This window comes from Eptatretus burgeri, chromosome 2, assembly GCF_056783735.1.
Source record: "Eptatretus burgeri isolate ZD-2024b chromosome 2, Ebu_testis_v1, whole genome shotgun sequence".
Lineage (NCBI taxonomy): Eukaryota > Metazoa > Chordata > Myxini > Myxiniformes > Myxinidae > Eptatretus > Eptatretus burgeri.
The window spans coordinates 103,843,838-103,856,337 of NC_140962.1; the positions used below are offsets into that span (position 1 = coordinate 103,843,838).

The 12,500-nt window shown below is 44.6% G+C and overlaps 2 protein-coding genes and 1 long non-coding RNA gene across 4 annotated transcripts in view; 2 read left to right on the forward strand and 1 right to left on the reverse strand.

Moving 5' to 3' along the window:
- LOC147032712 (uncharacterized) overlaps positions 1 to 8,462 on the forward strand; it is a 230,003-nt gene extending 221,541 nt beyond the window's left edge. For both annotated transcript variants that reach the window (XM_085870563.1, XM_085870566.1), the window contains one exon: positions 8,333 to 8,462. In XM_085870563.1, coding sequence (XP_085726689.1) covers positions 8,333 to 8,417 — 85 coding nt within the window. In that variant the 3' untranslated portion in view covers positions 8,418 to 8,462. The remainder of the gene's footprint in view (positions 1 to 8,332) is intronic.
- LOC147032716 (dual specificity protein phosphatase 7-like) lies at positions 8,463 to 11,864 on the reverse strand. Its single transcript, XM_085870554.1, has 3 exons — positions 11,153 to 11,864; positions 9,790 to 10,224; positions 8,463 to 9,602 (listed from the first exon to the last, which is right to left on the reverse strand). The coding sequence occupies exons 1-3, from the start codon at positions 11,529 to 11,531 to the stop codon at positions 9,292 to 9,294; spliced, it is 1,125 nt and encodes a 374-aa protein (XP_085726680.1). The 5' UTR covers positions 11,532 to 11,864; the 3' UTR covers positions 8,463 to 9,291.
- Positions 11,865 to 12,142: 278 nt separating this feature from the next.
- LOC147032717 (uncharacterized) overlaps positions 12,143 to 12,500 on the forward strand; it is a 95,409-nt gene continuing 95,051 nt past the window's right edge. Inside the window, exon 1 of the long non-coding RNA XR_015055314.1 lies at positions 12,143 to 12,240. This is a non-coding gene — a long non-coding RNA (uncharacterized LOC147032717). The remainder of the gene's footprint in view (positions 12,241 to 12,500) is intronic.

A 12,500-nucleotide genomic window follows, 5' to 3' on the forward strand; every position in this document is an offset into this window, starting at 1 on the left:
TGCTTTAATGATATTGTCCTTGTTACAGGTGAGTAAATTGCTATTCTAGAATATGAAGCAACATCATCAGGAGCAAATAATTATTATTTTTGATATTGTTGTGGAAAACTGGAAGGAATTACAGAGAAGTTTCGTCAGCAATTGAGAATAAGTTTCCCAATGTTATTTTTCCATCAAGACAATGATAATAAGTATGATGATGAGAAGTATTATGCTAAGAAGTTGTATGATAAAAAGTATGAAGTTCTATGAAGATGATAAGAAATTATGCACAAGCTTGATAAGAAGTATGATGTAACAGGAAATATCTCAGATTCACCCAGGAGTGGTTGCTCTATAACATCTACCAACAGTTGAAAACAAACAAATTGTTGCAAACTCATCATTGAACAGTCCTCAAAAGTCTGTTCGGAGAGCTTCAGTCGAATTGAACGTTTGTACAGCCAGTGTCCATCGCATTTTGAAGGAATTGAAGATGAAATGTTGCAAATCGCATTTGTTTCAAGCTTTAAATGAGGATGATCCAGATCGACGATTACAATTTTGTGAATGGCCTCTTAATCGTGCAACAGCAGATCCACAATTCATCAATCATATTGTGGATTAATGAGACAACTTTCAAAACAAATGGTCGAGTAAACAGGCATAATTGTGATTATTGACCTGATGTCAATCCACATTTTGTGATTGAGCTTAAACTAAATGTTCCGGGAGTTACAGTTTGGAGTGGAATCTATGCATATGGTACTGTCTAATCAGGCCATACCTTTTTTGAAGGGACCGTGACAGCAGACACTTGTTGGACCATGTTTTAGGACACTGTCTTGCCACAACTGAAGCAACTGCTATTCTTTGGCAAGTTGATTTGGCAGCAGGGTAGGGGCAAACCACACTTTGGTCTAGAAGTCCAGGAATTTCTGAAAGAAAACGTTTCCAGAATGTATTTGTCGGTGTGGGACTACTCACTGGCCACCCAGTTCAGCTGATCTGTCACCGTGTGAGTTTACTGTGTGGGGAATCATTAAAGACAAAGTTTATGTGGCACACCTTATATCTGTAGAAGACTTGAAAAAAGCGATTCAGCTTGAATTTGATTTTTTGTTTTTTTTTGCAACAAACCTGAACGTTGCAGAGCTATCACAATCAAAATGTTATCAAAAGGTGTGAAAAATGTACAGAGAATGAAGGTGGTTACTGCAGCACCATCTGTAGTTATGAAGTTAAGATTGAAACAGTTTTGTGAAGATTAAAACAGTTTAAACATACCATTTATGTTTGCACAATGTTAAAATAGGATTGTTAATGTCATGTTTTTTATTTATTTACTTAACAGAATTCTCTGTAAACTAACTGTTGAAACACCCTATATTTGGTGGTGGATCACGCTGGAAGGCAGGGGAATGGGAAAATGCTTCTGATGATTAAAAGTGGGGTCATTTACAAAATAAATATGGGGAATAATTAAGGAAAGGACGATCAATAAATAACTATGGATCTGGCAGTCAGACACAATAAGAGGGGAAGAAGGAACACGCAATCTTACATTAATTGAAAACTAAATATTACCTGCAAATGGTGCTGACAATACCAGTTTCATACAACGAAGAGGACCAGGTGAGGACTTTAAGCAGGCATGAGCTTGGCTTGGTGTAGGTGGTGTGGTCGTCAAGGACGTCGATCGCCATTGAGGAGTGAGGGAGGACATGTAAATACATAGCGTGAAGCCAATATGGTGTGGGGTCCGGGCTGAAAAATTAGGATTTTGAGCACTTTAAGACCGCTTATACTACCTTTTCTGGGAAACTTATTTCACGGCGATGAGGGTAGGGTCAACTTTATTTTGTGTACCGTACAGACAAAATGGAATAGGAACAAAAAAAAAATGAACTAGACAATAAAATAATAGAAACAATCAAATGACCATAAAAATTGGAAGAAAAATCAGCTTGTGGCCGAATATAATTAATTATGTTTGGACAGTAGGGCATTCAGGTAAACAATGCTCTTAAAAAGCATGGAACTAAATAATATTTCACTTGCTCAGTAATTTAATCGCTCATTCAAGCTGTTCATAAGATTCAAACTTGTAATCCTTCGTGAGTGTACGCATTTTTTGTATTTCGACCCAAAAGTGGGGAAGTTGAGTTGGTTGGGGGGGGGGGATAAATAGGTTGTCTGCCTGCTTCAAAGAGTGGGGGAACATGTCCCCCCCTGTCCCCCACTAATTGATGTGCATGCTGGTCTGCAGGTTGGTGTGGCACAGGCAAAGTGCAGCTTGGGGCATGATGGCGATGAGGAGGGCACGATGAGGGGAGAGAGGGAGAGGGGAGAGAGGGAGGGTGAGAGAAGGAGAGAGAGAGGGGGAGAGAGAGAGAGAGGGGGAGAGAGAGGGAGGGGGAGAGAGGAGAGAGAGGGGGGGAGAGAGAGAGAGAGGTGGGGGGAGAGGGAGAGAGACATAAATTGTGTTGTCACTTTTTGGAGGATGGTGCACCACAGAGCCAAAACAAGAGGTGAGGGTGGAGGGGTCTCAGCTGGATGTACTCCTGGGGTTTGGGAGGTGTAAGAGCAATATACCGAGAGTGAGAAGTGGAGTTGTTGATGTACACTGTGACTCCACCACCAGAATGGGGTTCAGGTCAATCAAACTGGAGGAGAGAATAGCCAGGGAGAGACACTGAGGAGTCAGGTACATCCTGCAGGAAGAATGATTCTTCGAAACAGATGATGTCTGGTTTATTGGCTGCATCCTGAATTGAGAGATCTGTCAGGTTAGAATTGTGGCCTTGGATGTTGGAAGTCTACACAGTTAGGGACAGGTGAGGATGAGCTGATGGTAGGGTGCAGGAACATGTAATTAAGGATGGAGAGGGAGCAGGGTGGGGTGAAGCTGAGAGGGTGTGGGGCTGGAGGGAAACTGGGGGAGGGGGTGGGTGAACCTGGGAGGGCATGGGGTAGGAGGGAAGCAGGGTGGGTGCGGGGTGGGAGTGAAGCTGTGAATGTGTGGAGTGGGGGTGAAGCCTGGATGGGGAGAGGCCAGAGGGAGGGGAGGAAATCGAGAGGGGGAGAGTTGGGAGAGTAACTGTGAGGGTAGGGGTGGGGTGGGGATGCTTTGAGGGGAAGGCTGAGATGGGGTGGCATGAGGGGATAGTGAAATGGGAAGGGGGAGGGAACTGACATGGAGGCAGTTGACATCATGAATATGGATGTGAAGGGGAATTGATTGTCATGTGCACACAACCGCTGCAAAATGGATTCCCAAACTGAATATATGGTAAGAGACTTCATGGGTGGGGTGGTGATGATGTTTTCCGTTGAAGGCACGGAGGAAAATGTGGCTGTCGGTACGAGAGTAGACTGTATGAATTCAGTGTTTTGGAGTGAAGCGGTTTTGGGAAATAAGCCTTGTGAAAAAGGAAGACATTTTGACAAAGAAAAATTAATGGGTTGTTACCAATGATCTAAATATAACTGGATCACTGGTTTGCTGAAAAAACTGAAGTCACCGGCCACCATCTTGGTACTCACCACAACATGAAAAAGCCCTATTTAATAAAAAAAACTCGGTTTATATAAAAATCTGCTAATCCTTGATATTTTTTCCATGTTGTTTACAATGGAATTTTGGTCGGTAGTGACTCGCAATATGGCAGCTGTGTGGCCTCATCAGCAAAAGCACTCTCATCGGCCGGTAGTTCCTCCATCTTATAAGAGCTCAATGGTTGTTACTGGCTGAGTAGTAAGGAGAGTAAGGCTTTTTTAAAAAAACCTTTTTTCTCATTAAAAAAAAATGTTAAGAGCTTCTAATGGAAGAAACATCTTATTTAGTGAATATTCAGTTCGGGGATATTAAAAAGAAGAAGGGATAGGCAATTATTGCATAACTGTGCACAGCAGATTAAGTTCGTTTTTTTTTCGATAATTCAACACAACAAGGTCTGGTTTGGTACAGAACATTGAACGAAAAATATGACCAGCAACACAGGAATGAAAATCAAACAATAAAAACAATGTATCTCATCCTGGAAACTTAGCTTTGTAAAGCAAGGAGGAACTCACGAACTGGCAACACGTGGACCAACCCGGAACCAGAAGTGCATTCCAGATTTTTGCGAATTTCCTGGTCATTAGTGGGGAGGTAACCAAGTTTTGTCTTTACGGGTCCATCGTTCACTGTGAAATGCAATGTTGATGTCACTTCAAAAAAAATTCAATATCAGTTTGTGTGTGGCTCTCAGTGGAATCCTCTCATATCTCCCTGTCAAGGCTGGAGTGCCCAAAGGTAGTCTTGAGCTAAGTCCTATTCCTAGTCTTCATCAACAAACTTTCTGACCACCTGAAAAATCCTCTTCATCTCTTTGCTGATGACTGCACACTCTGTCAAAGATTCTCCATTATTTGGATAGTAGGCAGGCACAGCCTCTTCCCTCTCTGCAGGCCTTCATACAATCATGAGCTACTCCAACACATTGAATTTATCTTTCAATCCTGACAAATCTCACACCTTTAACTCTCTCTCTCAGAACAGACCATCTAGCAAACCCTCCCATATACTTTTTAACAACCTTCTTCAAGAAGTTCAGTCATTCAACTTTTGGGACTTACCAACAGCCATGATCTTTCTAAGGCAAACCACATTTCTAAGTTGGCCTTCAAAATCAGTCACTGACGGGGAATCTTCCATCGTGCAGTCTATCCTTGGCACATTTGAACTTTTATCTACCTCCTAGCCGTGAATCCTCAGCTTGTTAGAGTACTTGAGCTACATTGGGCTGGTGCCATCCATCACACCTTGCTCAACTTGACACGATCAAACCAAGGCCTTCCATATCATCGTAATCTCCCTGAATGAAGCTGAGTCTCTGGGCATATCACTTTCACATACCAGACCAGTCAGTAGAAATGCAAGGGTATTCTCCATCTTCTCCCACCTCCATTCTGATGTTGCACCCTCTGCCCCTTCCGTACTCAGGTTTTCCAGGGTGCACGAGGTCTGCCAGTAACCCCTTATGGTGATACAGTACTTCCAAAATCTCGACGAACTGCTCACCGACACCCATTCGTTCCTCTTTTTGTCCAACCTGTGGGATCAATCCTCAATTACTTCATTGCCATTCTTCCTTCCAAAGCTTCAAGACAGCTGTTCAACACCATCTTTGGTGATCACCTATGCACAATCATGGTTCTTTCTACCCCCTACTAACCCTCTCAAAGCCCACCTCTTTCTAAGTTTCCAGTTTTTACATGCACTTCCATGTGAGAGTTTGCTGCGAAATCCATCTTGTTCACACCACTTTGCATCCTCCCCTTGTACTCAGTCTTCCCATGTTTACATTTTTCCACGTCACCCTCCAGTCCTTCCTAAAACCGAGCTGTTGGTTTGCTCTGCCCTCCCCATTTCTTTCGATCGTTCTTTACCTCTGCTACCAAAGGTGGACAAAGGTTATGTTTTCACCCCTGTCTGTTTGTGTGCAAGAAGGATATTTCAAAAAGGTGTGGACGAAATTTTATGGACTGGATGGGTGTGGGAGAACAAATTAATTAGAATTTGGTGAAGATCCAGATCCGAAAATTTTAAAAGTGATTCTTCACCATTGATATTGGGGCCAAAAAACAAAATACAGGATATCATGATTTCTCAAAAAATTGTGGATGGATTCAGATGAAACTTAGTGTACAGGTAACAGGTTGGATGTGTGAGAAGGAAGAATTGATTCAATATTGGTGAAGATCCGAATCGAGAAACCAGAATATATATTTTTAATTTTTAAAGTGATTCTTCACCATTGGGAGATCTGGCCAAAAACGATATACATGATATTTCAAAAGTTTATGGACGACTTGGGGAGGTGACAAGAACGAGTGGATTAGATTAAGGTTCAGATCCAGATGCAGATCCGGCCTATCAGTGGGATACAAAACATAAACTGTTCAGCCTGGTGGAGGTATGCACTTTACTGAGTGCCATTATAGTTTCGTTCTGTAACATCGTGATCCTTTCTCTTCGAGCTCTTCCCTGAGCCTCGACACGATAGAAGAAAAAAAAAAGTTTGGCTGACAGGATGGTACAGATAGTTCACTTACTTGGGAGCTGTTTAGTCTGGGTTCGATTCCAAGCCTGACAAAACTGTCAAATGTGTGCTTTGTTGGCATGCCTTAATTAACGAGTGAGTGCATCGTTCGGATGGACAGTAAGCTGGGTGTCCACCTGCTGGCATTACAGATCTGATGAGTTCTCACCAGCACCCTGAACATATTACAAATTCCTGCCCAAATCAACTTCAGGTGAAGGTGAGGCCTCACCAGCTGCTTCGTGAATGGCTTGGGACAAGCTTCCCCCACAGCCAAACCCACAAAGTGGAAATAATTGTGTGTTAAAGTTGTCGGTTTCTTTTTTTGCTTATCAAAGCAGTCGCTTTGAGAAGCAAATCTTCCACTCTGATTATGAAGTTACGAGGATTTCAATACTTCATTTGGATCTCGAAGTACTATCTCGACGGTAAGGGCCCATATATTTATTACGTATGCAAATATTGGTGGAACTTTTCGGTCTGTCCCCATTCCCACTTCCTCTATTTCCTCCCTGGTTCCTATAACAATATAAAGTGGCCACAACTTCCATAACAACAAAAAACTTTTCAGCGAGATTGCTTTCCACTGACAAACACACGTACTTTGAAATTGTAAATTGGCATCAGAATTTATTGACAGTGTAAGTGTTGAATGGCAACAAACCTAAATCAAACACTCAAAATCACTTATCGATTGATATCTCAAGATCTGATCTCTGAGATCATCTCATGAGCAAGGGTTAAAAGTCTTGCAATCAGCAATTGTTTATGAAATCAAAATGTAAATAGAAAAAAAAAAAAAAGGACATTTATCAACTCAACTGGCTGCCTCTGGAGGAACCCAACACCCCGCAAGGATAGCACACCCGGTTTTCACACTGTAAGCAATTTTGGAGGGTTAATTGCGTCAGGAAGGTGACATGGTGTAACTTAACTGCACTCTCAAGTTACTCAGAGGCTTGTGAAAGGAAAGCTAAAATGGGGGCTGACTGCAGGAAATCTTCACCAAACCATCCATGTAGGACCAGCAAACTGAAATCAAACCTCGTTAACTCCTCTCTGTTCAAACGTTTGCACTCCGTGAGACTTATTGAGATGTCTCAGGATTGTGGAGCACATTTCACATTTACGTCACTAAACGTCTGACCTTTTTTTTCACTCCCATCCTTCATCCTTTGCCCGTTCTCCCACCCTCAATACCCTCAACCCCATCTACAGCTATCTCCACCGATTCAGATTCCCTCCCTTCTGCTGCCAACCATCTTTTCTTTCTCCATCCCTCCCTTTCCCAGTAAATAATGTTCTAAATTGCATCATTTCCACAAAATTTAGTTTAAGGTTCTAAAAATAAACAAAAAAGCAAAGTGTGTAACAAAACTTTACCAATCATGACACCTCATAGATGGCGACGTCATTTTCCCCACACCCAACCTCACAAGTCCCCTCTCTGCCACACCATCACACTCCTCAACCATTCCCAAAGAAGACAAAGCATCCAATGAAGTTTCAAATAAACCTGCTTTCACCATGACAGACCCAGATCAGGTGGAATCATCGAAATCCACCCACACAGTATCAACAGGTTTTCTCCCTTCAATCATCCATTCACTCAACACTGACAATTGCACAAAGTTAGCAGGGTATTAAACTCGAAAAGATATGTTTGCTGCAAATACAACCATTACAAAACTTGTATGCTTTTGTAACTTTTGGATTCACAAAGAGCCCAATTTTAAAATTGCTTTCTTGATGGCTGCTTTTTCAGGAAAATTAGGACTCGTGATCATGCTGCCATCCTGTCTTCCAAGCACCTAGCTTTCCCCAAGTTTGTAGAACTTTTATAGATAAGAACATGTGTCTGTTCAATGTTAAGGCATAACTCAGATTAGGATATTTGGGTTGATAAGAACGATTTTGCCTGTAACCAATGCTGAGACTTTGTACACTCAATGGCTCCATACCTTTTATTTTCCTGCCAAAAGTTCTTTCCCTGTTGACTTCTTCACACCTCCCCCTCCCCCACCCCCCTTTTCCCCAATTTCTTCCACATCTTTTTAATTCCCATCAAAATATGGAATGACAATTCCATTAAAACAAAGTTAAATCAAAGTCTATAAATCATTGAACTTTTACTCCCATCTGGTGATGTGTGAACACTCACTGCCAATCCCAAGTCACCTGGATACACCTTTGCTTTTACAATTTTTACTTAAATCAACGTTTGTTTGTTTTTTTTTTGTTTTCCTTTGCCACCCCACTGTCAGTACAACCTTCCCATCCTCAATCATTCTTCTCTTCCGTGAAACCATCTGCACACAAACAACAAAAACGAGACCGCTCACAAGGTGAACGACATCAACGGAGAGTCAAACCAAGAACCAAAATGCACGGGTATGCTATTCATTAAAAAAAAGAATTTATTAAAACTCTCAATTCTGTACATTTGTACAAAGATATACAATCTGTATTAAAAAAAATGTGTACAAAGTCCATTTTGGCATTAAACCGAGAATCCAGATTCTTAAACGACAACTTCAAGCCCACAACGAAAGCCTTTACAGGCCTATCCGAGTTGGCGCAGAAGAGCTGGCGAAATGAAGAAACGTGCAGGACTTCCCCCCCCCCCCCCGAAAAAAACCTCTGCCGCACAAAATCGACTATGCCACCTCGTTCCTTCACAGTAGTTTCAGGCAAAAGTAACTCGATACAACAACCAATGTCCCCCACAACAACCACCCTCCAAAAACAAAACAACAAAGAAGCTTACCCTCCTCCATAACTGGTATGGCATCTTTTAACATAACAATAGCCTGAAATCTTGCTTTTCTCAAGGGCCACAAGGTCACGACCTCAATCGTGCCTTTCAAACAAGCCAGAAACTGGAGTCAGCAGTTTCATGCACGGTCCATCAAGCTATTTATCCATCTTCCCCGACTGACATCCTTCAATCAGTTGAAGTATGGGACACGATAAAATAATTAAAAACAATAAAAGAGGAGGCTGGAAATTATCCAGTCATTGTGCTTTTTTTCCAAACAGAAGTGGAAACTTCACACGACAACTAAGTGCTGACAGGCCCAAAGCACTGGTGCTTTAACTTTCCAAACATCACCTAAGCAGTGACATCACAGCACGAGTTCCTGGATTACTCAAAATTGCTATAGAGCGAGGAGTTTCTTCACGAGGATGTGCAGCGAAACGAAGTGTCGTGTGCAATTTGGGTTCAAGTCGACTCGATGGCCTCGAGTGTAAATATGTTGTGGTTGGTTGGCGTGGTGAAGTAGAGACGTTCACAGCTGCGTCGGTTGTCACATGGAGGAGAACTCAGACCCAAGCGCCTTTCGAAATCCAAGAGCTGTCCCATGAAGTTGAAATTGGGCGAGATGTTGGATTTCTTGCGTTTGACGAAATCATAAGCATCGTTGAGGGAGAGGCTCATTTTCTGCATGAGGTAGGCCACCGTGACGGTGACCGATCGGCTGATTCCGGCCAAACAATGCACAAGCACGCCACACTGCTGAGCGCGAGCTTCCTCTGTGAAGGAGACAAAAATGGAGATATTTACAAATGATCAAAACCACAACCCAATGAATCGTAAGCAGCACAAATCTTTGGCTCAAAAGCACAATACTTTCCCCACTCAGCATGTATACCAAAAATCAAACCACTTATGGAACACCTTTATAAAAGTATTGCATAAAGTACTTCAAGTAACCCTCACCGATGAAAGCAATCGCCTCTGGAAAGAACTGCGACAGATTCTGATTCCAGTGGTCCGAGATGGGGATTTGCTTGTACTTGAAGCCATCGTTGCGCTCGAACATGTTGGGCAGGTTAGGCGTCACGTTGAGGATGTATCGAATGCCATACTTTGCCAGCACGTCGAGGTTGGCGGAATCCTTGGCGCAGCCCAGGTAGAGGTAAGGCAGGATCTGCACAGGATACTGAGGCTGCGGGCCGCTCACCAGAGGGCTCCCATCAACTTCGCTGGCGCTTCCCAAGTCCGACTCGCCATCCGAGCCGTCAGAACTTATGCGCAGGCCACTGAGGCCAAGTGCTGTTACTGTTGAGGCACTGCTCGAATTGCCGTCTTGATCGCCCGCTTCGCTCGTCTCACAGTAATCCGGGTAGGCGCATTGGAACTTCCTGAAACCACCTGCCAAAAACAAAACAAAAGGACAGTTAGCTGAGCGACAGAATGAAAATACAACCACTTCCACACATTGTTCGTTGTTCAGGACAAAACTGAATCCAACAGAAACATTGGCCAGAACGTCCCCACTCGAGATGGTAAAATTGCTCGAGAATCGCCAATTCTGTTTAAACTTCAAAATCGCCACGGTCGGAAAATCGTTGCCGCTTTTCATCCCACAAAACATGAATGGAAGGTCTCATTTGGGAATGCAGCTCGGGTCGTGGGTCTACTCGAGCGTCAGCGGGGACCGGGTGTGTGTCATCGAATATATTCACAAACCCGGCAAATTCGTGCCGACCGAGGTGGTGATTTTATGAGAATGAAATTTTGTAGAGTGTAGGGTGAAAGTAACCTGGCGAGCTCGTCCTGCAACAACATTGTGGAATTATAAACTGCAACAACAGAACTTCGATGCTGGCGTATCACCGTGTGCGGAAAATTGATGTTCAATTTGGAAATGAATCGTTTGTTTATTAAATGAGAGCAATTTGGCGAATATACCAAGCACAGCATCTGGAAACGTTTGCTCGGTTATGGGAGGACCGCCAACCGCCGAGACGTGGGTGGGTGGTGGTGGTGGTGGTGGTGGTTTATCCAAAATTTGGATATTTCGGTTGTTTTTGTTTTCTTCTTTTTTAACCACCACCACAACCACTCTGAGATTCAACGTCACTATCAAAGCGTCCACAGACGCAGAAAAACGCAACTGGGAATGTTGTTGCGCAACTTTATCGCGCGATCGCAACACCAACCTCCCGCCCGACGGACTTGTGCAATCGCTCTCCAGACGGAGACCTTTCGGGACCACTTTGGGTCGGGGGGGGATCACGTCGACGGTGCTTCGTAAACCGGGTACTTTACGACTAGACCCCGTGGTTGAAATATTTACCTTCCAGTGAACTGGCGTCACAGCCGTCTTGCCGGAGTCTCCGCAGCACAGCCGACAGCAAGGAAGACTCATCGGAGCAGTCACGTTCGTCGCCGCCGTAAGCCACGATCGGATCGTTTTTCCAGCGGCGACCGAAGGCCTCCTTGTGCCGCGGGTCCGCGATGAGCGAGCGCACGGGCAGGCTGCCCTTCCGCAAGCGGCGCAGCATGAGACCCGGAGCCGCGACCCCCAACGCCCCCCGGATGCGAGCACCGGCGAATAACTCCGGAGAGCGGCAGTCCAGGAGCAGGATGCCCTCGGGATCCGAGTCGTTCAGCTGCGATCGCACACATTCCGCCGACTTGATGCTGGGCATCGTATCCCCGGTGCGCTCTTTCATGGAGGGTGGATTCGAACCGGAGGCGTGAGGACGACGGCGTTGTGGACTTCTTTTTCCTTCCCTTTCCCGCCACTTCCCTCGCCTTCCCCGTGCCGCTGCTCCTTATTTCCGTTATCTCTCGATTCCGTGCCCCCGTACTCGGACCACCCACGGCCCGACGCAAGCCGCCGCTCTCTAACCCCGAGTCGCGTGTTGTAATCACGACGAACCTCCTTTCCGCCGTCACCGCGTTTACAATTTAGTTCCCGCTCCAAGCAAATTTATTTATTAGTTATTTATTTATTTTTAAGGCCCCGTCTCCAGCACAATTCAAAAGAACTTATCATCGCGATGCTTCCTTCGCAAACCCGTTTTATAACGCCGTCGTTCGAGTCACGTGACAATCACACAGCTTCAGCACCAATGGGCGAACTTCAGGGGCGTGGCCATTGGCGTCGTCATGGTAACGACTCAGCCATTGGTGGAAATCCAATGTCATTGAGGAAAAAGAAAAAACAACCAATGCATCCGCACACTGGGCCCGAGCACGTTGCATCGGGGGAGGGGAGGGGGACATTGTGTTTATTTGTACGGAGGAATTTCCGGCAGTTTGTCGTAAAGCGGAAAGCTCAGGGTGATGCAGTGCAGTGATGGGGGGAAGAATGCGTTGGGATGGTGCGGTCGCTGGTGTCTGTAAATAATGGCTTACGACGGATGAGTCGACAACGAGGTGAACAAGTCAGTGTGCGATGCATTGTTTTGTGGGGCATGGAGCACGTGCACCGCCATTGGGGTAAATCGACATCAACGTTCGGATACATTTCACGGAATTATTCGAAGCCCCCCCCCATGCACGAACGTTCTTTCGACCGTTACTCGTTTCAAATTTCTCCCGATCGTCAATATCGCTGATCCCATGGGACGAGCGACGAACCCGCACAAAGGTGGTGCACGATGGCCTCACGCTCCATCCCATTAATGCTCGCACGG